This window comes from Corvus cornix, chromosome 8 (genome assembly GCF_000738735.6).
Source record: "Corvus cornix cornix isolate S_Up_H32 chromosome 8, ASM73873v5, whole genome shotgun sequence".
NCBI lineage: Eukaryota > Metazoa > Chordata > Aves > Passeriformes > Corvidae > Corvus > Corvus cornix.
The window spans coordinates 5669056-5693561 of record NC_046338.1 but is presented as its reverse complement, the minus strand read 5'-3'; the positions used below and the strand labels follow the sequence as shown (position 1 = coordinate 5693561).

Here is a 24506-nt window from a genome sequence, read left to right as displayed (position 1 = left end):
ATCGGAACAACTCAAATGATGAAGTCACAATTGTCACAAAATCTCATCGTTATCTAGCCTTTTTCTTTGTTGATATTCAGCATTCATTGATTTCTCCTGATCTCCCCATTTCCAGAGTCTTTGCACCAGCCACATCGCTGTCATTCATCCTCTCACTTTGTGCAGTGCATCTTTAAGTGTTGAGCCTGTTTTTGAGCTGGAGCTTTTCCCCCCTCATCAAGACAAGCGGGGCTGAGTCCTACAGAAGTGTGATCCCTCCTCATGCTCTCCTTCTTTTGCCTGTCCTGAGACCCCACCCAGGTTATGGGTGAGGACGAGCCCCCGAAAGCTCCCCTCAACATGGGACCCAGCGCTGAGGGACAGCCAAGAGCCAGCCTTTGAGGTCGCAGCCCGGGGGTGGCCGGCCCCTCACGGGCGCTCTCCCGCCCTCCCCTGCCCGCGCTTGAGGGCGCAGGCGGCTCCCGCCGCTCCCGCCCTGTGGCGGCCCCGGGGCCAGTGGGCGCGGCGGTCCCTGCCGCCGGCGCAGCCCCTGCCCGCCCGGCCCCGCCCGCCACCGCTGCCTCGCCTTGCCTCGCCTCGCCTCGCCCTCTCTCCCGCCCGGGTGCTGCCGAGCCGAGGCGCCGGGCGGGCAGCGGGCGGCCGGCCGCGCCATGAGCGCCGAGTGCAGCAGTTACCTCAACGCCGACAAGGTGCTAGTGAGCGGGTTCAGCTGCCCGCGGGCGGGCGGCGACGCCCGCGCCGTGTTCTGCTGCGGCTTCCAGGACGTCAAGTACTGCTGCGATGACCCCCACAGCTTCTTCCCCTACGAGCACAGCTACATGTGGTGGCTCAGGTAGGGGAGCGGCGGTGCCTTCCGCGGTAGAGGCTCTGGGCGGGAGACCCGTGTTCGCCCGAGCTCGCTCGGATGTGTGTTTGTGAGGTACTTGTAGCCGGGCACTTGAAGGCTGCCTTTGTCCCGCCGAGAGTAGAGCTGCATCTTCAGCCCAGAGAGACTTTTGCTCTTGCCAGGGTAGTTTCTGAAGGAAATAACTCGTGGTCTTCGTAAGGAAGCTCTGGGAAACGCTCGGTGCCTCAGGCAGAACATCCGGAGCGTCTCCCGCCCTTTGGGTGTGAGCGGAGCGGCTATCTCGGGGCCTGAGCGCGTAAGATGCTGCGCGCATAAAGTTCCCAGTGACTTGAGCTACTTTTCCATGTAAGATAAAGTACTACGTAACTTTCCACTGGGAAGACGCAGATGATGAGCCTGGTACTCTCCCGGGATAGTGCAGATATTTGCCTGGCTCTGGCTGGATCTCCAGCAGCGGCAGGAAGAGTTGCACTCAGCCAGCCCGGCTGCTTTCTGTGCCTGATTCTCCTCAGGCTCCACAGCATCCACACTGGCCGTGTCAGCATGTTAGTACACCTCTGCATGGGGCTTCCGCTATGTTTCTTACGGACTTGTTATTCTTATTTTGTCAAATCTCTTTCTGGGCTGGCTTATACCGTCTGCTTCTGCAGCCCTGGTGGCAGCAGTCGCTACCTGCTGTTTGAAGATAGGTAATTTTATCTGTTTTATACTGTTTCCTACCAGTTTTCCTGAGTGCCCTCTAGTATTAGGATTGTGAGATTTGGTGAGCAGCAATTGCAGGTTCAGTTTATGCCCAGTGTTTAAAATGTTGTGAGCATTTGGTACATCTATTCTCAGCTTTCGCCTTTCCAAACCAAACAGCTTCTGGACTATCATTGAGGCAGATGCTATGTCACACCAATTATTTCAGTTGCATCTCATCCATACTGTTTTTCACTCCACAGGGCTGATCTTAGAGGTGCATAATCTGGAGCTGCATGCCCAAGACGTGGGTGTGGCAAGGTTCTACAGAGTGGCCAAATATTGCCTCCAGTCTTGCTCACAAAATCCTTCCTGTTGGTGGCCAAAGTACTGCTGATGTCTTTGGCTGCCAGTTCACACTGGCTCCATGATTTCAGTGAGCTGTCACTGAAGATTCTAAAACTTTTCTCGAGTTCAGAACTGTCTGTTCTGAGTTTATTGCTATGTAGGCTTGGTTTTGTTCTTTATGCATTACATTATGTACACTGAAACTCAGGTACATCACTTTTGCCTGTTCACTCAGTTTTCTGCGAGTCTTCTAGCATTCCTTGCCCTCAGCATTTGATTGCTTGTAGGGGCTTAGGATCATCAGGAACTCAGATTTCCTTCTTCACCAGGTCATAGATGAAGATATGAATAAAAATCAGTCTCGGTGACTTTTCTTTACACTGAAAAGAGACCACTTAGCGTTGCACTTTGCTCCTTATGCTTTTAAGCAGCCTTAAATTTGTGGCAAAACCTTTCCCTAATCCTGTATTAGTTCAGTCTTTTTAACCCCACATTCAGTGCAGGGCTTTGTCCAAAGGCTTTTTGAGACATCTGACTCTGTCTTCTGGGTTCCTTTATCCATCTGCCTATTGACACTTCATAGACTTCAGCAGGTTAACAAGGTAGTGTTTTCCCCTCATCCTAATGCTGATCCTTTCATTAAAGATTTTATGTCAGGAAGCTGCAAGTGCCTTCAGCTTCCTGTGGGTAGAGCATAGTAACGAGATGGTTGGGGGTGGAGGCTTTACCATCAAAGGACCTGTCTCTCATATTCGGGGAAGGTGAGCAGGGGCATCGTGGCTTGGGGATCATAGCCAGGCTCCGATTCAGCACTGTGCAACCAGACACACCCAGGACCTCGGCCAGCAGCCCTGCAGTTCCACATGTGAGTTCCTTCAGGGCTCGTGAGTTAATGCTATCCAGTACTGTGGACTTACTAGTTTAATTTATCTGGTCTAATATTTAATGTATTATTATTTAAAATCTACTTTGTCTGGTGCAAAGAGTGGGTTGATTGTGGGGATCTCCCAGGCATCTTCCGCTGTGACTGACACAGAATTATTTGGCTTCTCTGATGTGAGAAGACATGTCCAAGTGTCCTTTTTTACACTTTTGCTATGAAATACTCATACTGTTTTAATGTTATATTTTTGCATAGTCTTTGACTGTTTCAATCACAGTAAACTTGCTCAAAATGGCAGAAGAACTGAAGGAATAAGTTAACATGGCATAACAACCTCTCATCTGGATGTTGTAGTGAAGACTCTTAAAGCTTGATCTTTTAAGAAACTACTTCCAAGAACTGAATCCCAGGAGAGGCTTTAATGAAGCACCTCTCTGAAGGTTTTTCCTTTAAAAAGATTTTGTAGGGTGTGAGAAGTAACTGCTTAGCTTTCACCTAAGTCAGAAATTTGGGCCCAAACTTTGAAAATTAAGGATTTTTTTTTCTTCTTTCTACAGTAGCCCTAAGCTGTTAAAAGGACTTAAGGAAATTGCAATTTGTGGAGTTTTGGTTGTGCTTAACTTCTGCCATAACTGACTATATTCATTGTAGAAAATAGGTGAATAAATACAATTTACCTCTCCAAGCAAAGTTACTGAGTGGTTAGAATTGAACCACTTCCTGTAAGTGTTTTCAGTAACAAATAGAGTAATTTTTAGTTATTAACACACTGAAAACATATTAATATTCATTATTTTGAAAACTGTATACATTTTCACATGACAGTTCAATTAGAAGTTTAAGTAGAACATAAAAATAACATTTTCTGGCCTCCCAGAATGTTTTGGTGATCACTAGACTGTTACTTGTATTGGTTGGTAACAACCATATGTTAAAATAATCCTTAAAATGCTTCCTTCAGCCCTTGAGGACACACTTTTAAGACTTGAAACCCTTAAGACTTAAAATTAAACAAGAGTTAGGCAAATCAGCCAAGGTAAGTCTGGAGGTGGAATGTATTGAGGAAGGGAAAGAAGTTGGAAGCTCTGATGGGGGAATTGTTTCAGGTTTTGCTGTACTCCAGAGCTTTAGGTTTATTTTCCTAAATCTTCATTTGCTTGCCTCCCCCCAGATATTTGAAAGCAGTGAGTGACTGCACCACAACTGGTTGGTGATACCTAAGGGATTACTTCAGTTTGGTAGCACATCAGGTAGAATTTCAGGAAACTGTTGCACATTTCACTTGTGTTTTTCCTGCTGTGGGAGGGGCATGGCATCCAGCTCTGATGCAAGCAGTTCATGGAGAAGCCAGCAGCCTTAGCAACCTGAAGCAATAGTCTCTTGCAGGCCTATCCTCTTCTTTTTTCTTGCCAAATCTCTACTGCCTGTACTGTGTTTAGAACCAGACACTGCCCTATCCCTTAGCAACATGGAACCCTCTTTCCCCCTCCCACTTCTGCAAAAACTGCAATATTTGACAACATCCTAACACCTGCTGTACTGGAAGCTGCTGGACTTACATAGATAGTCAACTCTGACACATTTCATATTTCCCCCAGAATTTATTATATGTAATTAATACTATTATTAATTTCTGTATGCAATTAATAGTATTATTAATATATGAGTTATCCTTTCTTTTAATTTTTTTTTCTGTTATTTAAAATCAAATAATATAGTTCCTTTTTTTTTGTTTTGTTTTGGATTTTTTGTTTGTTGATTTGGGTTTTTTTTATTTTGGTTTTCTTTGGTTTGGTTTGGGTTTCTTTGTTAGATCATAGATCTTGAAAGACTTGTTTCCACAAAGAAGAGGGAAGGATGCATTTTGCTGTCTTTTAGAGCTGCCAGGAGCCCATGGAACAGGGAAGGCAGCACTAGGAAAAGGCAGAATTTATCAGAAGGTTATTCAGCTTTTGAATCCACAAAACACAGATGCTATAAAACACCAGCAAGCAGAACACTGAGCAGCTCAGCCTCCAGAGCAGTGTGCTGTGCATGCACATCTGCTTTACCTCCCAAGCTGAATGGAAGGGGAGAAATGCTGAACATGTGATATTTGTACTGAACTGCAGCAGTTATGTTCAGTCAGCCTTTTGGTTTCTCTTTGTTTTAAAATATTTTAGGTTCATTTTTGTCACTCTTCTGTGAAGTTTTATTTTGCAAATTTAATGGCATCTTTCAGTATCAAATAGAATTATAATATCCATTCCAAAGCTGTATCTTTTAAGTTGTGTGTAATAATACATATTTTATTCAAATTCTGTCAAGACAAGTATAGATTTTACTCAGAACGCTTTCTTAATTAATACCCGTAGAGCTATGGTGGCCTAATACTGAGGCCAAGCTTTGCTCGGCTGTACCGACCTCCAGGCATCTGTTTTGGCTTTCCAAAATAGCAAGTCTTTTGTTTCTCTATGCCCATTCTTCCAGTTTCTTGAGAATATTTATCTGTGTGCTTTGCAAATACTATGAACAACACGTCACTGCAACAATGGCATTGGGAACATTTGATTTACTTGGATCTGGGTGACTCATGAGCTTCCTTTTAGTCTATCTGTGGGCAATACTGCCTCTGCTCAGCCAATATTTAAATTTTCCTGGCTGTTACTGGTGTGGATAGACTAATTTTATGGACTAAAAATAACTGTATGTGTGTGATGCTGAACATCCACTGACAGACAAGTTGATGACCCACTCAGCAGCTCTCTGGACACAGCCTGGGGAGCCCTGGGCAGGCTGCTGGCAGAGTGGAGCCTCTCTGCTGAGTGAAGCCTTTGGCTCTGCTGCAGGCCTGGATGTGGCACTCAGTGTAACAGCATGTGTGGTATGGCTCCTACTTTATGTGGAAAGTAACTTGGGAGAGTTCTGTTTGGATCTCCCACCACATTTAACATTGCTCATGTCAGGGTTACCTCTGCGCCTTCTTTGCCATCTTTATACCAGATCATCACTTTGGGGTTGAGTGGGTTGTTAATGCAAAACGGTTTTGCTCACTAATGAGGTCACAGCTGTGGGCAAGAGGGACTTTTTAGTTTGCTTGTTTAATGTCTCTGCTGTCAGAAGACTGATCTTGAAGACAGAGACCCTGAGACCTTTAGACTGTTATCATGTAACTGCTGGGTGGCCTGCAGACAGTGTTTAAGGTAAAGAATGGAAGGTCGCAAAATGCTTTTAGCAAGGGCTTTTTAAAGCAGATATGCAGCACCACAATAATTGCTGTAGAATCTAGAGGATATGCTGTAAGGTTGTCTTTAGTTTCAGAGGAGTGTAATTGTTAAAGTGGTCAGCAATTATAGTTATTTGGTATTTTGTTTCTGACAGCTTTAACTAGTAAAAAAGACAGAAAAGATTGTGTTCTGGTTAAGAAACATCAGTATTCAGAGCTGTGGAAGACATATTAAATTTTTCTGAATAAGATAAATTAAGACACAACCCTCCATCCACAAACTTTAACTCAAAATTAATCTTATAGAACGTAATTATACCTTCTCTGTGGGTTGATGGCTTCAGCACTTTGAAAACAATCTGGTATCGAAACATTGTGTGTTTAAAAAGAGTAAGTACAAATTGTCCTGATTTCTGATTCATTCAGGAAGTGCAATCAGAGTATCTATTTGGTTTTGTGATGGTGGTGAGATCTTCTCATGTTGCTGCTGCAGCATGAGAAACATTTCTTGTAGCACATAACCTATGATGAGTTTTTGACCTGGAGAGTTCCTCAGGTTTTTCTTATCTTTACCTTTTGTAACTCACAAAGCATCTTACACAAGTTGTGTAGTGATACTGAAGATGCATTGTGCTGTGCAATACACAACTGTATTGTTCATATCATCGTCTACAACTGCATGAAGGAGAGCTACAACCAAGAAGTAACACATTCCTGAACAGAAAAATGTATAATCTTTGATATATACTTGATCTATTTGGCTTTAGGGCAGCTGACTGCTCAGTGTTTGGATAATGGTGAACAACCTCCTTAGTCCTGCACCCCACACTGGAATTTAAATGGAATCTTACAATAGGGCTGTTTTGTACTGCCATGACAAAAAACCACAAATAATTGTTTCTGAAGAATCTTGTTTGTATCACTTGGTTCTATGGCTATTCAGCCTCCTGTGTATTTCTTCTGTTTCGTCTATTTGGGTCATGGTGTTCCAAGTAAAAATGCAAAAATCAAGCCAGAACACAGGTGAGATCTCTGACTGTAGGTCATATTCAGATTCCATAGTAAGCAGAATATTGCTTGCTTGCAAGTTTTGTTTGGGCCAAAAAACAATAAGGAAAAATTTGCTTAATATGTGCATATATGCACGAATACATAAGGACATTCTATTCGATGAGGATGATAAATACTAGGAAAAATCTTCAGAAGGGTAAAACTCTTCTTTCCAGAACCATTTTGCTGATAACAAATCATTTTAGCTGTGCATGGAGCTAAATGTTGCCCAAACTTCATTACTGAATCAGACCAGTAACTAATGAAAACTGCATGTGAAAGTCATAGTGATATCTGCTGTTCTCATCCTGCTGCTTTTAAGAGTTTCTCCTGTGGACGTATCTGTGTGCTGGTGCTGTGGGAGCTTGTAGAAAAGCTTTGCAGTAGCTTGAATGTAAAATTCATAAAAACATCCCAAGGCACAGTTCTTCTCATCTTCCTGCAAGGCCACAGTAGAGTTGACTTCTCCCTGATAGCAGTGATATATAAAGGCATTTTTATGACTGAAGGATGGAGCTTGTAGAATTCAAGACATTCATCTCTCTTCTGACCTTTTGACGTCTGTCAAAATTGCAAATATACCAGAGCAGTAATATAGGGATTCTCAGACCTCAGACTCCTCATCTGTGACCAAAAGGCTGCTGTTTAATTTCACCAGAAGTCAGGATCTTTGGCATGGACTGTAGAATAGAGGACTGGAACATGGAAGGCATTAAATGGCCCGGGAGAGTAGGAAATGATAGCTAGACTGTATCGTATTGGGTCCTTTATTTCATCATGAGACTTTTATATTAGGAAAGACTTGAAAATAAGGGTTGGAAATCAGGAGAGATTTCTGTATATACGTATACTGCCTCACTGTATGCCTATGGGAGATGTGTAAAGTAGCTTTTATCCTGCAGGAGTAGTACCTTGATAAAATCTACATATAGTACTGTATCTTAGGCCTCCAGAGTAATTAATTCCTGCCTCTTTGATGCCTTTGATATTGTGAGTAAACTAATTCAGCTTTAGTTTTCCTTTTGCTGTGGCAAAGATCATGGGAGAATTTCTCCAGTCCTGATGGGAGATTTATTGCATTAACAGAAAGGCACAACAGTGATCACAGTATTCCGCCCTGCTCTGAAGAGCCACTAACAGAATTCAATAACATGGCTTGCATGTTTTGTATACTATAAAAATGGCATTTCAGACTGAAAATACAGCTTTAATAGTCATGTTGCTTGAGTTTCCTGGAGCTCTAGAATCACCCTCTGTGTGTGCATTTGATATTTTGTTTATCTAGGATTATGTATTGCACTGAAGAACTTCTTGATCTCACTGATGTCAGTTACTGCATGAAGTTATTTCTGATTTTCATAAATATGCTTTAAATCAGACTCGGGAGTAGTATGCAGGAAATGTCATTGAAGGCCAGATATTCAACTACTGTGTAATGACACTGACCCTTCTGAGGGCAGTGAAATAACTGTGGTTTATGCAATTGAAGTATTGAGCTCTAAACTTCTGTTTACAGTAAAATACACAGTTACTCCCATGCCTGACTACAAATAAACTCCAGACATCATCTTGACCATTGTTTTAATGGATATCCCCGGCTGTTTGTACACTTAATTTCTTTGTTTTTCTCTCTTAGTGTTGGAGCACTCGTGGGCCTGTCAATAGCAGCAGTGGTCCTCTTTGCTTTTATCATCACTGTGTGTGTTCTCTGTTATTTGTTTATCAGCACCAAGCCACGCAGCAAACTGGATACTGGTTTAAGCTTACAGATGGCAGGTAAGACCAGTTGTTATTGATGTGCATTATCACCTGCAGAGGAAAAGCCTTACTCTGTCTTTAAATGGATGTGGAGGGATCCAACAGTGTGTATTTTCTTTCTGACGGGGATGTCAAAATGTAATCAAGCTATCCTGCTGTTTTACCTGCTCTGTGAAATCTGTACCAAACTCAAAACATTTAGCACAAGCTCAGTGTATTTATTTAGTAGTAGGAAGAGTGTAAAAGTTTGCAATACTGAGTTAAGGTGCAAAAAATAAGCCCCTTTATCAGAAAGAGACTTACTGGCTTAGTTGCTCTGGATTTCCTGTCAAGAGTACATAAACATATAGTAGTGATTCATTCTAGGGATAAGAATCTCAGGAGAGATTTTAAGTGTATTTTCTTGTGGCAGAGAGAGGTCATTCTTCTTTTTTGCTTTCTTCCTGGCATAGGATCCAGTCTTTGAAGTCTAAGACTCTTTGTTCCAGTACCAGTAGTCTATATCTTTGTGCCTAGACTATGTTGGCAAATGCCTGCAGGAATAGTGCATGTAGTCAGCACTAACCCACTCACATGGGAAAACTGCTGCTGCTGCTCCAGTTCACTACATTTGTGAAATCTGACTGCAAGTCTCGTTTGCAAGATGGGGTGTGATAAGTTTCACCCTTTGTCTTGGACTTCCTACATATTTAAATGAACCTCTTCAGCAGTTCAACCAGTAAAGTCATAGGAAATAAAAGGAATGTTGTACTTATTTAGGCATTGAAAGTTCAACAGGTTGAAAAAGGGGAAGAATTCTTGGACAAAAGTCCCCTCAGCTCAAATTTTCTTTTTACTTGTTAGTTTAAAATGCTTCTATACCTGCATGGCAGTAAATGACCAGTGAGTTACTGTAATTATAGCCTATTTTAGAGCAGTAGGCCCCCTCCTGAGTGTCTAGTTAACACAATCCACTTCGTACCAAGCTTCCTGTGTCTAATTTTGTTCTCTGGAGAATGCAGGCTTTGGTTTAAAAGTGGTTCATAGAGCTGTCAGAACTGCAAAGCCTCCGTGTGTAGCTGTACGAGATGAGCAAGCTGCTGAAGTCACACATTCAGCAAACTGCTACTAATCTGCAAATTGAAAACTTCACACTTGTCCTGGAGAGAGAGTGGAATTAAGACCTGCTACCTAGAACAGCTTAAATAAACTCTTGGGTGGGATGAACAAAATGCTCTCGTGCTCTTCTACAAGATGGTTGTGTTTTATTATAAACTGGCATTATGTTTTTGAATGTGTTGCTGTTTAACTTCTTCCCTCAGGCTTTCCTGCTATGGCATCAGCTCCTAATCCATTGCCAGGACAGCAGTGCTGTATTTCTCATGCCTTTTATTTTTGTGCCAGACATGTTTTGCATGTGGGGAGCTGGGAAGGAGGCAGGTGCTACTGCACCAATGCTACCAAGCAATTCCATCTTTCTGTACGGACTCGAACCCTGCTGCAAACCCACATCCTGCTTGGGCAGTAAATGTTGTTCCTTGCTTCCTATCATGAGGTGAACAGCATCCCAAGTTCCCCCCCTCATGACCCAGCATTCATGTAGGCATTCCAAGTCACAATTCCAGCCTTACAAGGCTGGGAAGCTGAGGGATCTTTGCTTTTTCCCAGCCATTTCCTGTGTAGTTTGGAGCTTTGCTTGGACAAATTCCTTTGTATTTAAACAGAGCTTTGACTTTGCTCTCATCCTGTGCTTTCCACTTTTATTATTCTGTTTCTTTGTCTGTTTCGAATGACAATTATTTCACATCTAAATTCTGATAGCTTTGGCTGTTGGTGAGGTGGGTTGCTGGAAATTGAAAGCCAGTTGCTTTGCCAAGGTTGAGAGATCTTTGGAAATGTTTTAGGATTTCACTGACAAGCCTGAGTGCTTGCCTTCGTCATACTTGGGTTTCTTTTGCGTGGAAGTCATGCAAGGGCTGAGTGTCTGATGAGATGGCTGGTTAGCTGCTTGCACGCCTGGGGAAAATAAAAGCAGCCTCTCTCCTCATCTTTCAGTTCTTCTGAGAGTTCAGAATAACCGTATATAGGCAATGAAAACAAATTAAAAAATTAAATTAGTTTTTAAATGCTTCAGAAAACTGCAGGCCTGAGGACTGAGTTTTAACTGTGAACTCAGTTCAACAAAGCTTCTTCTGAACTAGCACAATTTTGCCTTTAGATGAAGGCTATGGCACACTTCAGGTGCTGTGCAACATCTGTTTCCCTGGAGCACTCACACAGCACTCATTTTTGAAAGCAATATTTTTTATTATATTCAATTTCACCCATAATACATCAGCTCAGTTGGAGTTTTGTATCTCATTAAACAGAAAATTGATTATTTTATGCCTTTCCTACCTCACATAATAGTAGAAGTTGGTCATTGTTCTGTGGGCTTATCTAAGATCTCCTAAATACAGAAGTGGAATGGTTGAATTTTTACAGAAATAATTTAAAGATCGATGATAAATCTAACAATAAAGTGAATATGAAGCCCTTTATTAAGGTTTCTGATTCTACAAAAGGCGTATCAACTGGAATTTGCCTCTGTTTAGCCTTTAACAAATGGTCTTTCATAGCATCAGCATCCAATATTACAGGTTGGGTTCCTGAGTTAGCTAAGGATGTTCTAGCCCTAGCAAAAATTTACATTTTAATCTGAGCACTGAATTTCAGGAGAAATGAGCTCAGTCACTGGCATAGACAAGGAAGAACTACTTAAATGTTCCTGGAGTTAGACATTTCTAGTTGTAGTATCCTAGTGTAGAGTGCAGAGTTGATCCACAGTAGATACAGACAAACAAGAGATCCTTCATTTCAGTTGCTTGTTAAGCTCTTTCTAAGAGAAAGTATTTTTCATTTAACTCATAGTACATGTTTTTGTTTCTCCCATTTGACGGCTGGAGAACTGTAACAGTGGTAAAAAAAGGCCTCAAAGAAATCCAAGGCCTGAATATGCAAACATTATATATTTATTCAAGGTGAAAGGGAATTCGGTCATGTGCTTTGTGCTTCTTCTAATAAAAAGCTTCTCTTTGTGCCAAAGGTTTATCCCCTTCAAAATATGGGGAACTAGGAAGTCACAACTGCAAGTGTTTTGTTAAGGCTGAGTGAATAATGCTGGAATATCCCCCTAGTGCTAGAGATAGGGAGGACTGAGCAAATACTGCATAATTGTCAGGATAGGAGTGGTAAACAGTCAGAAAAGGGGAAATCCAGAGGCACATCTTCCTGACTCTGGGAAAGGTGCACATACACTTGCCTTGACCAGGCAGCTGATGGGACAGGAGTGATCATCTTCTGCTGGCCCCTGAGACCAGGCTTTGCCATCAGAGATATAAAAGGTAGAGAGAGACTCTTGACCTTGGTGACCCAAACAGTTTTTAAACACATTTTCTGAGTTGCCCCTGTATTTCTGCCAGGTCTGGAAAGACCTTTGAGATGAGGTGTTCTATGCCACTGCAAAGCATGAATAGCAAATTATATTTTATGATAGTAACTAATATTTTTCCCTTAAAATTTAGCACAGGAAGACCTCTGCATTCAGAGTCAGACAGCAGGGATCTTTGGGTTGGAGTGTGAAAGAACTGTGGCCTTGTAAATTAATCATAAGTGCTGGGGGAAATGTGCTTTAATAAAAGTTATTAATTCCTTGTTCTTGCAAAGCGGTGACAACATAATATGCAAAAGTTCATGGTTTCATTTCATAATAAGGAAAAACGCAGCTTGAAAAATAGCCAGATGACTTTCCTGTCTCTATTTCTCTCCTTAATTAAAGATTCCTCATGGGGCATGATTCAAATATATGAGATATTTAGGTATTTTGATGAAAAAGCACAAAACTCTCACACATTGTCCTTCTTAGCTCAGTACAATTATCTGACTATTGGTTGTGAAAGCAGATAGCTGCTGTGTGAATTCAGATGCACTGCTTGGCTTTTGGAGTGTGCCTTGATAACTTTGCCTTTTAGGTTTAGGAGTAATTTCAACTGCGTGGTGTTCTTGTAGCTGCCTTTAAATTTTCCCCAGTTAGGCTAGTTTTATCTTTGTCAGTCATCTACTTCAGATTGCTGTATGGGGAAATATCAGCCAAATGGCCTCAACTGTTTAAAAAAAAAAGACTATTTTTTTTTTCCTCTTTAGGAAATGAAGAATATTTCCATTTTGGAGCTGGGAATTCAAATTTAGTGGAAGAGTACATCACTAGGAATGATTACATTTTGAAATGTCTTTACTGAACTCCTTAGCTTTTAAATTTCCCGGACTTTCTTGTAGCAGTGAGATTTTTGCAGCTCATTAGGAGTCAGGTTTTTTACTACAAATATACCCATAGCTGCTGTAGGCTTCAAAACTAAAGTGTCTTCCTCTGTAACTGATAAGGATTTTTTTTTCCTTCTTTTTGAGTTTGTTTTTTATCACAGCTGAAATAACTCAGTTGTTTTCAACTAAGTTCTTAGCTTAAATATCATTGTACAGATTTTTTAAAATGTCAAACTATCAAATCCTATTTTTGCATTTTTGAAACCAAACTGCAGCTTTTTCAATTCAAACAAAATAAAATGCAGCTTTCAAAACACCTCAATAACAAATAATTCCATTTCCCAATCTGCTTTGTTTCAGTTTCTTATTAAATTAAAATATTAGCATTCTCAACTTTTCATCCCTTTTGGATATAGGGAACCTGTTTTTCAGTCCCTTCCCCACACACTTTCTTGGAGAAAAGTACCCTGCCCAGTGAAGTTCATCTTTTCTGTACTCTTTGTGTTGGCCCATGCTTGGGAAAGTGGAAAATGAGGTCAAAGCCAGTGTTGAACTAGAGGGTAATGTGAAATACAGAGAGGCCAGGGAGGAAGATTGATGAGCTCCATAAAGAGAATTAGATGACAGGATAAAGCAGGGAGAGGTTTTGGAGCTGGTAGATAAAGGAGAAAACTGCAAGGAGCTGAATGCTGCTGGGAGCATGTGGAAGAGGGATGGGACTGATGGAGTTGAGAGCAGCAGAGCAGGGAGGCAGCAACGCTGGAGGGGATGGAGAAAGTCCTGGGGGCCAGGAAGCAGAGCTGTGGCTGTGGGTGGGCTGGGGAGCAGAAGCCTGGTGCTTGGGCAGAGGGATGGAGAGGGAGTCTGGCAGATGGGGAATCATGTGCAGGGTTGAGATTTAGGGCAGAGAAAAGGGAGGAGAGACTCCAAGTATGACCTGCTGTTCATGGATATGGGGACTAGCATGGGAAGCATAGTAGCAGAAAATAAGGACTGGAAACAGAATGAGGAAAGTAGGAAGGGAATGAAAGAATGAATATCAGGTAGGAAAGAAAATTAATTAAGTTGAAAGTGTGGTTAGGAAAGTCTTTTCTTCTAGAGCTTTGTTTTCTCAGCTTTCAGCAGGGATCAGTGGAAACTGGCAGAGTATGTCTCTCCTCCCTTCCTGCAGTGATCCACTGCAGGCTGCCTTTGCTTTAGTTACTCTGATCAGTTGGGCAAACTGATTCAAAACTTCCTGCCCTTCTGCTCCAAGCAGGTGTCTGTATCAGTTAGCTGGTGGAATTTTAACTATTACTTACATTAAACTATGAAGCTGTGCTCTGACAAACAATGTTCAAGTGCTACTAAGCTTTAAAACCAAAGGCTCAAAAGATGGGAGATGTGCAGAACTAAAGATTTTGTGGGAAACTGGCAAAATGCTTAACTAAAAATATTTTAATGTGCTCCTGTCATCACTTTAATCTTTCTATAAAATGTGGGTAAACTTCTTTGCATCAAAGAAGTATTGTGAGCCTCCACACACACAGAAAGAGCTTTGGGGTCACTGGATGAAGGTGCACTGAAAGCAACAGTGCCTGATTATGTTTGGAGAGGGATGAAAGTTTGAGATTTCTGGTCTATTTTCTTGAATATGGGAATTATTTTATGCAATTTCTTTCAGGAGACTGATTTCCTGCTACAGGTCCAACTTATACCACAGTGCTGCTACCTTAAACTGCTCTTCACTTTGATGTTTATTCCTTTTTAACACAAGTAAATTAATAATTGCAGCCTCCCGGAGGCCCAGGAATGCGAAGTGAAATGGTTTTGATCTGTCTCGTCCTCTAAAAATTGTAGAAGGTTCCAGTAACTGTGATTTTTCTAGTGCAGTGGGCATATCTATGTATTACTATTTGCAACTTATGGAAGAATAATGCTCTTAGTTCTTCTAAAAATGCCTTTGTTTTACAGACAGTGAGGCCAGAGGGAGTTCAATATGTTAAAAAACAGAAGCACTGAATGGATTCCACCAATGCTGTGAAGAAAAGAGGTACCATGAGAACATTTATTTTCATCTCATTCTGTTGTATTTGTATACTCTCTACTCTGTTTTACATGGATTTTATAAAATGATTCTTTATGTGGGTTTTTAACTTTCTTAAAAGCACTAGCAAACTGTCTCTGATTTGTTTATACACTGCCCTGATGCTGTAGGGATGTATCTGCAGAGACTTGGACAGAGTCCTTCCCCAGACAAATCTCTTCTAGATTTACTGGTACATGAATACTCCATCATGGTTATGTGCCAGAGAAGATTACATTCCCCTTATGCTGTTACTGTCCTTTCCCTGAGCTGTCCTGGGTGCACCAGAGCTTACTAAGGAGGCAGACACTGTAACTTATTCAAAAGAGTTTCTTCAGTGATGAATTGCCAGAAAGGCTCCTGTGTGACAAAGGGTGAAAGCAGTGAAGTTTCTGGTGGGCAGTTTAGTCATACATTGCTTCCTGGGGATGCAGGAATGAGTGCCAGGTCAATTCTGGTACAAAATTACAGAGGGCTATCTTGCAAGAAACCAGATTTTTATGCTGAAATCATGTGTGAAGGTTGAACTGCCTATGGCACAGACCATGCAAAATAGTGTTTAAAGTGTACCCCGATACATAGAGATGAGTTGCACTTCAGACTTAAGAGGAATTTATGAATAAAGCAAAGGACTTCAGATGGCATGAAACATGCATTTTACTTTCTGCAGGGGGTGAAAGCTCATGGCTGAACAGCCACAGAATGTGAGAATAGCTGCAGATCAGCAATGTCTGTCACAAGAAAAATAAGTGGTCCTGTTTGCTCAGCAGTTGTTTTCAGATGAGCAGGAAAGTAAATGAGTCAAGAGTTTCCTGTTTCATCTATTTTCTCTTGTACCCTTAAAAAAAGCCACCCTGTGCATCTCAAGTGCAAATGCATCTTTCTCAGAGCTCTTTATCGGCATAACAAGTTGATTTTGGCTCCTTGTCCTTATAAAAATACTGAAGTGTAACAAAACTCATTTCAGAACTCCTAACCACCTCCACACGTTTTTTTTTTTCTGCTGTTGCAAATGAAAAGGCTTATGGGAGAAAAATGCCATGGGAAGACTAAAACGGATCCTGCAGTCAGAAAGCCGTCTGTAGTGAGAAAATCCAAAAATATCTGAGGCAGGCGCCAAGTACTGAGATGAGCTGAGGTCTGTGAATGTGGCATTGCTTTCTGAAAGCCATGAGCCTCTTGTTTCCTCATGCTTTTGTTTGCCTGCTTTTCTGTCGTGGTGGAGGAGCTGATGTTTATAGGGTGCCTGCTAATCACTATTGCTTACAGGGAGAGAACTGAGAGGCAGCTGCAAAGGACTTGTGTAGGGTTTGAATGCATGCATTATATAAAGACCAAAAAATTTGGAAGCTTTTTTTGTGGATTAATTACCCAACTCTTTTTGTAGGCAAAATGAGCCTGGCATTGTAGTGAAGACTCAAAATACTTGAGACCTCATTTGGAGCTAAATGCAGGAAAACTATGTCCTTAGCCTGTGAGCCTTTTCACTTCCCAACTCAGAATGGAAAAGCTGGGAACTTTCTGCGAAAATGGAAAGGGAGGCAAGGATCTTTTCTGAACTTCAACACAAATATGGCTAAGTGTTGGTAGAAATTCCAGGTCTCTAATAGTTTTTTGTCCCCTGCTTTTCACATGTGTTTGTTGCAGATTTCATACCCACACCTGTCAAGGGGAGCCACTTCACAGTGCAGCATTAAGCCAGAGAGTCCATCAGTGGCTACAAATTTCTGCTGTGAGAAAGCTACAGGTGCCAATTGGATTTCCTTTAGCAGGCATATTTCCTCTGCCAAATTCACTGAGTTTTAATTAGGAGCAGGACCCCTTACGCCTGGTGTAGTTCAGCATACAATTCAAGCTTGTTTGTGTGCTCTTTTCCAGCAAAAGGGCAAACACAGCTCTTAGCTTTTAAAAGGAAAAGGAGAGGAACTAGGCAGCTGGAGGCATTGCTTCTAACTTAGAGTGATAATATATTAAATTATTAAATAGTTGAGCTATGCACAAGAAAAATCTGATACAGATTCAGATCTGAAGACAGATCATGACAAACCAATCTAATTTCTCTCTTTGTCAAGGTAGTTTTGCCTATCAGATGAGTGGGAACAAGTGGCTGTGATTACAAATCTTAATGAAAATGCAGTCAAAGAGAAGTTTTCAGTGACTCATTTTTAAGTGCATTTTTGGAGGGAAGAGGGATGTCTTGGATAGTGTCTGGTACATTATCCCAGATGAGTAGTAAGAGCTTGTCTGAAAGACTAAAGAGCACATGAATAAAATTTGTGAATGACACCACTCTGAGAAGGGTTGCAAGACTCTGGGGCTAAAACTACCTTTCAGAATTATCTCAGTGCCCTCGAGAAATGTTCTGAAATAATAAAAAAAAGTGAAATACAAGAAATATCAAAGTACTGTAGTTAAAAAGGAGAAACCAAATCCTCAAGTAAAACTAAAGAAGAATAGCTGACTAAGTAGTAAAGAAATGCTTCCTAATGTCCAGTCTAAACCTCCCCTGGATGGAGCTTTGAATCATTCCTATGCGTCCTATCACTGGATACCAGGGAGAAGAGATCAGAGAATCACAGAATGGTTTGGGTTGGAAGGGACCTTCAGGATCATCTATTTCCAATCCTGCTGTCACAGGCAGGGACACTTTCCACTAGACTGGGTTGCTCAGAGCTCCATCCCACCTGGCCTTGAACACTTCCAGCAATGTGGCATCCACAGCTTCTCTGGGCAACCTGTGCCAGCACCTCACCATTCTCTCCACATTCCCCTCCTCAGGAAGCTGAACAGAGCAGTGAGGTCACCCTGCAGCCTCCTTGTACCTGAACTAGACAATCTCGAAGTCCTTAGCCACTACTTATGGGACACTCTATCCAGCTGTCCTTCCAGCCCTTTCTCCAGCTTTTTTAGTCTCCTCTGGATGCTTTCGAATACCTTAACATCCTTCTTAAATTGCCGAGCCCAGAATTGCACACTGCATTCACGGTGAGGATGCACCAAGCCTCAATACAGCAGGATAATCCCCTCTTCTGACTGGCTGGTTTTGGTGTTTGACACACCCCAGGGTGGGGTTTGCCTCCTCAGTTTGCCAGGGCACACTGCTGTCGGCCAGATGGCAGTGCTGGTGGAGGGTACAAATGTAAGTTTACATCTATGTCTCAGTTTTAATTGAAGTTCATCGGGAATGAGTAACCATCCTCAGAGCCTTCAGCGGAAAATAATTTAGAATCTACAAAAAATATCACTGATAATTCAGATGAGCATCATTCCTCTCAGTGAACCAGTACTGAGGTGATGTTCTTTGCTGGTTAGGATGCTCTTGCTGCTAGTTGCCATCTGCCTTGAATCCAAGATTTCATGCTTTAGAACTTCTGTCAGTAGCTGAGTTAGTTGAAATTATCCAGCCGGACTTCAGTGCATGTCCATTTTTTTGCATATCCAGACAAGCATTTGCTTCTAAACCCATCTGTAACAACAGCTGTTGTGCTTTACCTCGGAATCAATCCTGCTTTAATGAGCAGTAGAGCAATTTATTTGTATCAAAATTCCTCAAGTGTAGTTTGGAATATATTCTGGTGTCTTTCAAGGTTAAAGGCACACATCGTATGTCTATCATTCAGAAGAAATTCAATGCCTGGTTTAATGCAGGTATGAGTGGTGCATTTTCCAGGAGGCACTGCATAGAAATGTTAGATGAATGACTGTCTTTATCTACAAAATCTTTTTTGTTTTGTTTTAACACCCCTGTGCCTTGGGCCTTTATCACATGCAAGGGGAAATCCTCACTTGCACAATAGAGGAGCAGCAGAAGAGCTACCCATCCACAAACACTCCCAGAGGAGGCACTTAGTGTTTCATAGCTGTAATAATGCCCTTTAGAGGTGCAGTTCTTCACCTGATAAAGGCTAGGAATATAATGAGATACTTGGAAAGAAGTAATGCCAGTGAAATGGATTGAACTGTGTGGTTTGTTCTGGATTTTTTTGTAAGAAAAAAATCTTCCCTGTTCAGTCTAATTCTTAACTATTATTGGTATTTTGCAGATACAGAGCTGCATCCTTCACAGAGCCCCCACCAAAACAAGCTGTTGACAGAGCCAAGTGGCTTCAAAAGATTTCCTAAGCCACAAGGATGGCCTGTGACTGTGAGCCACAAGAACCTGACTCACTCTTCCAGAGGTGTTTTCCTGGCTCTTACAACCACTGTTGATAACCAGAGGCCAATCTGAAGCTGTGCCAGGATGTATTTGTTTATGGTTGCTGTACTGAGAAGTTGTGTGTTTTGATTTGCACATATCAGCTACTGCTGTCAATCATTTTCATGCAAGTTGTTGTCTCTAGCCTGTGCAATTCCAGTGAGATAACTCAGTTGTCAAGCAGAGCAGAATTTGGCACACCATGTTGACCAAGCTTTATTTTAAGCTTTCCCCACGTGCCATCTCAGTGTGGTGTCTTCATGTCATGAACATGGTTGTGTTTAGCCAAATGTGACTGTTCAGTGCACAAACCAATGTGAATGCAGTACCTCAATAAAATCTGACATTTGTGTTGTATTTTTCTTAATTTATCATTTCCCCCCACCTTTGCTTCCTCAGAAGATTCTTGTGAATCTTGAAATTATTTTGAGGGGAGAATTTTCTAATAAAAGGTGAAGTTAATAATTAAAAGTGAATTTTTGTAGGGAAGTTCAGATTTTAACAGCTGTTTTCACTGGGAACGTTGTACACTGAAATGAATTGAAATAAACATCCACAATTGTTTTGCAGATTCTTCATCAAAACATGTTGGAATATTTCTTGTGAAGCAAACTAAAATTTTCCAGTAGTATTTCAGTTGGGAGCACTAAATTGTGAAGTGTTGAACTTCCTTCAGGTAATCAAAGAGCTCTAATTGCACATTTTATTTCCCCAGAAGTCTTAAGAACAACCAACACAATCATAACTGTCATATTCAGGTTGTCAGTTCTTTCAAGCTTTCAGTCTTGAAATCATGAACATTAATGATAATGATTTCTTTTCATCTTGTGAGGGTTCTTTAAGATGAGTGATCAAAAGAATTTCAAAACTCTTTAACCATGCTGTTGATATTAAGGCAGCAGACAGATTATACCTTCCATTTGCAGAAGAGGCCTAAAATATTTACCTACCATGTCAGTTTTGTCTGTGGTTATACTTCAACTTGTTAAGACAAAATCCTTGTCTACTGTTTGGGAGTGACATCTTTTTGTTTGATAGTGATGAAATTTAAACTCCGTAGCTGTCTGGTACTGTGCATCAAAACCCCAAAGTGCTTCTGATCTCATCTGCTCTAGTGTGAAATAATACACCAGTGCCTCCCAATGAAGTAGGGAATGTGGTGTATGTTCTTCCAATAGCTTCTGCATGTAATATCTCACTAAACTGCTATTTGCCACTATGGGCTTTGAGAAAATTGAAACCACATTGGATGCACAAAGGAAATGTTTTTATAACAACAGGACATAAACCTGATCTTCTGGCCTCATAACTTTCTTGATTGGGACTGTCAAAGAGCAGAAGGGAAAAGGATTTATGAGTTTTGCCATCTGGTTTCCTTGGAGGATACCAACCATGAGATACATGTTCTGGAAGCATATGCTTCATTTTGAACCACCAATAAAAGATTTATGGAAGATGAAAAAAAAAGAAGATGGTTTAAGTTATTTTAACTTCATACAAATTTGTGTCAGCACTTTTAATTTTTAAATTCTAAAGATACTTAAAAGTAACAAGATGTACTCGATATTTTGAATGTTGCAAGATCAAAATATCTTTGATTTCTATCTCTTGGGCAATTTCAAAATCTTTGATTCCTCAAATGACGAGGTTATTTTCCCTTCAGATACTGGGCTTTTATTCATTTTGAGTCTCTTAAGATACCAAAGTAACAGAATAAAAGTAAAAAACAGAATGCAAAAAGAATGGTTCCAGTTCTTTGCCTATGTCCAATGTCTGTTTTTGTTTTCTGTCAGTGTGTTTAGAAAAACCCATTTCTTTGCCCTTTTAGCTAGTTGTTTTGTAATTGAAGGTTTCTAAATGTCACCAAAAAGTACCTCCCACACAGGTTTGATTAGGGAATCAGCACACTGCCCAGAACAGCTTTCAAATGTAATGTGCAGTCACAACAAGGGTGACTCCCTGTGCTTAATAGGCATAATAAGCCTTAATGTACTTGTTAGACATAGCCCTAATTTTTGCCCTGGGAACATTTTAAGCTTAAATTGCTTAAATTACCACATAAAGCAAACTCAGGTCTGTTGTGCCATCAGCCGTACAGAAACTACTAAAACTCACAGGAGCTGCTGTGAGCATTTTTATTGTTTTTCAGAGTTGAGGAGTTTTTCTAATCATAGGGTCAAGATAAAAATTGTGTTAAATAGGCCTCTCAGACTGTGGGATGTAGTAAGTGTGTTTGTGTCTGTGCCCACACAGACTCCAGCAGAGCAGCATGAGCAGCAGCCCCTGATGGATTTCAGTGTGACCAGGCTGGCTCATTCCGGCTGGCAGTTCTGGGCATGGCTGCTCCTTCGTTTGGAGTCACACTGGTAGAAGTGGCAGCTCACTCCAAAGTGATCTGCTTTTGTCATCCCTACCATTCTCTAGATCCTGCAGTATTAATAACTGCCTGTTCACTTGTGTTACTTAATCTGACTTGGAGTAGAAAATACCTAATCAATGCTGCCACACAATCAATCAAGTATGTAATGACTTTCGTAATGAATCTCTTCTAAGTATAATTTCTGAAGGCTTTATCCTTCACAATTTTTAAATTAGGGAAGAAAGACCAAAGAAAACTCACAGTTTTACTGAATGAAAATAATGCCTGTTTTAATTATTTTCCTAACATGACAAATGCTGGAGATTCTCACAACTGTTACATCCTTCAAGTTTTGGAAAAATCGAGACAGGAAAAGCATAAAGATTCAGCTACTTCCCAGGAATAAAAATGAGAAGCTTGACTTCTGTTCTGTTAGCCTGAAGCTCACAGGAACCCTATCTTTGAATACGAAGGGAGGAATTTAAAAATTTGTCCAATAGATTTAGAAGTGATCTTGTTCTTTTCATAGTCATTTGTTTGGAAGTTTAGGAATTTAAGAAAAAAGTACATATTTTAACAGATACTGAATAGTGAGGTAGAGATCCACTAATGGAGTGGATGAGAGAATTCTGCAATGGACCACCTTTTGGAGAATCAACTCTGAACCATATGAGGCTGTTTCCAGTTCAAAAAAAGAGATCTCTGCTGCAGAGAGAAATTGAAAAAGTGGAAAACCTCATCTGAACAACCACCATGAGGATCTCTCCAAGATCCCAGTACCATTTATTTCTGGATCTTTGGAACAGGTGCTGGTTTCTAGTACTCAGTGTGATTATTGCACTTAGCATCCCTTTCCTGTCATTCTGTAGTTCCTGGGTGTTGTCTACAGGTAGAGATAATTGATTCAGATATGTGTGTAGAGTGTGTATAAGATACCTTTGTATGGGAAGAATCTACCTAGGCATCTCTGAAATCCCTAAGTCTATGACCAATATACTGAAATTTAGATTTCACATGTATTATAAACCAGCTACTTGAAAACATTGTTTTAGTCCCCTCCATTATTCCTATGCTTTTTCCAACCCACATCCTTTAGAAAAACTGTTGAAGAGCCTTGCTTTATATGCTGAGAGTACATTTTGATGGCAGTAGCAAAACAGAGTGGTGAAATTGATTAGTGGAAAGAGCGTAAGTACAAAGAGATGCATATAAGCACCTTTTTTGCATCTGATGTTTCAGGATACTAAAGCTGAAGAGTATCTTATGAAACCACAGCTTCCCTTTCCTCCAGGTTAAAAAGAAGGTGGTGGCAAGAGGGTATTAAGGACCATGATTTTTTTTCTTTCCTCCATCAGCAGTGCTGAGCATTTTACCAGCTGGGTCATGCAGTGTGACCTAGAGATTTTGAGGGAAAATGGGTTGTTCAGGCTTTGTTTGGCTGTGAATGAACTTCTGCAGAGGGACAAGGAGTTGGTGGGGCAGCATCCTGGGCCTCCTGAGCCCTCATCCAGGCAAAATCTGTATCTGTTCCAAAAGGGTGTGCAGAAGCACGAGCCAGAGTTTGTCCCCATAAATAGAGGAGTGTGAGCAGCTGGTTTATGAACATTTTATGTTGTCAATTCTCATGTTTACTATAATCTGGATTTCACAATTAACACCTTGCATTGACCTGGTCCTTTGCCATTATTGCTGCCTTTGTTTTCCCTCTTCTCTCACACAGTGTGTAGCAGGTGGAAACCCTTCAGGTGTTGATACAGAGTCAAGAGAGTACTGAAGTGGCTCTGCAATGACTTTCATGGGACCATACTCTGTCTGGGAAAACAGAAAAACCTTGTGGAAACCAAGGCTCAGGTCAGATCCATCCCTGCCCAGAGCTGTGACTTACTCCAGGGAGAGAGTTGCTCTTGTTCCTGGTGAATGACTACTTGTTTCTGCAAACAAACGTAAGGTTGAGGATGTTTCCCTTAATGAATGTACTGAGAAATTGAATCAGAATTTTTGAATCAACCGCAGAAATTTCAGTAAATTGGATCTGCTTTTTTTACAGTGCTGAATCAAAATGTCAAAGCAGCACAACTCAGTTATAGGAGAGGAAATAAAACAACATGCCGAATATCAGCAAGTTATTTCAAATTGCCAATGCCATAACTACCTGTGGGAAATGAGAACAAACAAGGCCAAGATTCAGCCGTGGGAAAATTGGCTCAGAGCAACTTGTTTGCAAAGTTTCAAAACTCAGTTTTGCACCCCATCTGAGCTTTATAGACTGGCTGCACCCTTCAGTTACTGGTTTTGCTAAAGAGATGTTTTAGCTGTAAAGAAGTGAGGCAAAATAGTGGAAGAATCAGTATTTGTGCATTTTTTAAAAAGGTAAAGGAATTTGTTGTTCTTTCAGTCCAGTGTTGGTTTTCGTTTTGTCGTTTTAAAAAAAGATCCCAAAATCCTTTCTCCAGAGGAGAAAATAATGCAGCTGGGAAATTTTTCTTTGCATTTTTAAGCAGAGATGATTCCTTATTTTAATGATGTTGAGAGACATGGTGCAGTGACTTCAATGTCACATGAGATTGTATCTGTTTCATATGGCATGAAAAGCCAGAAATTGCAAGTGAAACATGGCTTTATTCATGATGAAGGCAACAAATTCAGAATCTCTCCACAACTAACAGGTAACTCCAAGAAATAGATTATGCATTCATGCAATACATGTTTTTTAAAAAATAATAACAGTTTGAGCTACAGTTGGGAAAGCAAGTGCTGTAGTTGTTGGCTCTCATGACTAAGCGTACAGATCACCTCTGAGCAATACGTTTCTTCTAAGGTACAAGTTATTACAGCCT

General features: G+C 41.0%; 1 protein-coding gene across 1 annotated transcript; it reads left to right on the top strand.

The window, feature by feature from the left end:
* Window positions 1–560: 560 nt before the first annotated feature.
* On the top strand, window positions 561–19667 carry SHISAL2A (shisa like 2A). The gene is given in 4 exon segments (XM_039556530.1): window positions 561–832; window positions 8651–8790; window positions 19159–19228; window positions 19230–19667. Coding segments are annotated over 4 exon segments (420 nt in total). The 5' UTR covers window positions 561–650; the 3' UTR covers window positions 19258–19667.
* Window positions 19668–24506: the final 4839 nt, after the last annotated feature.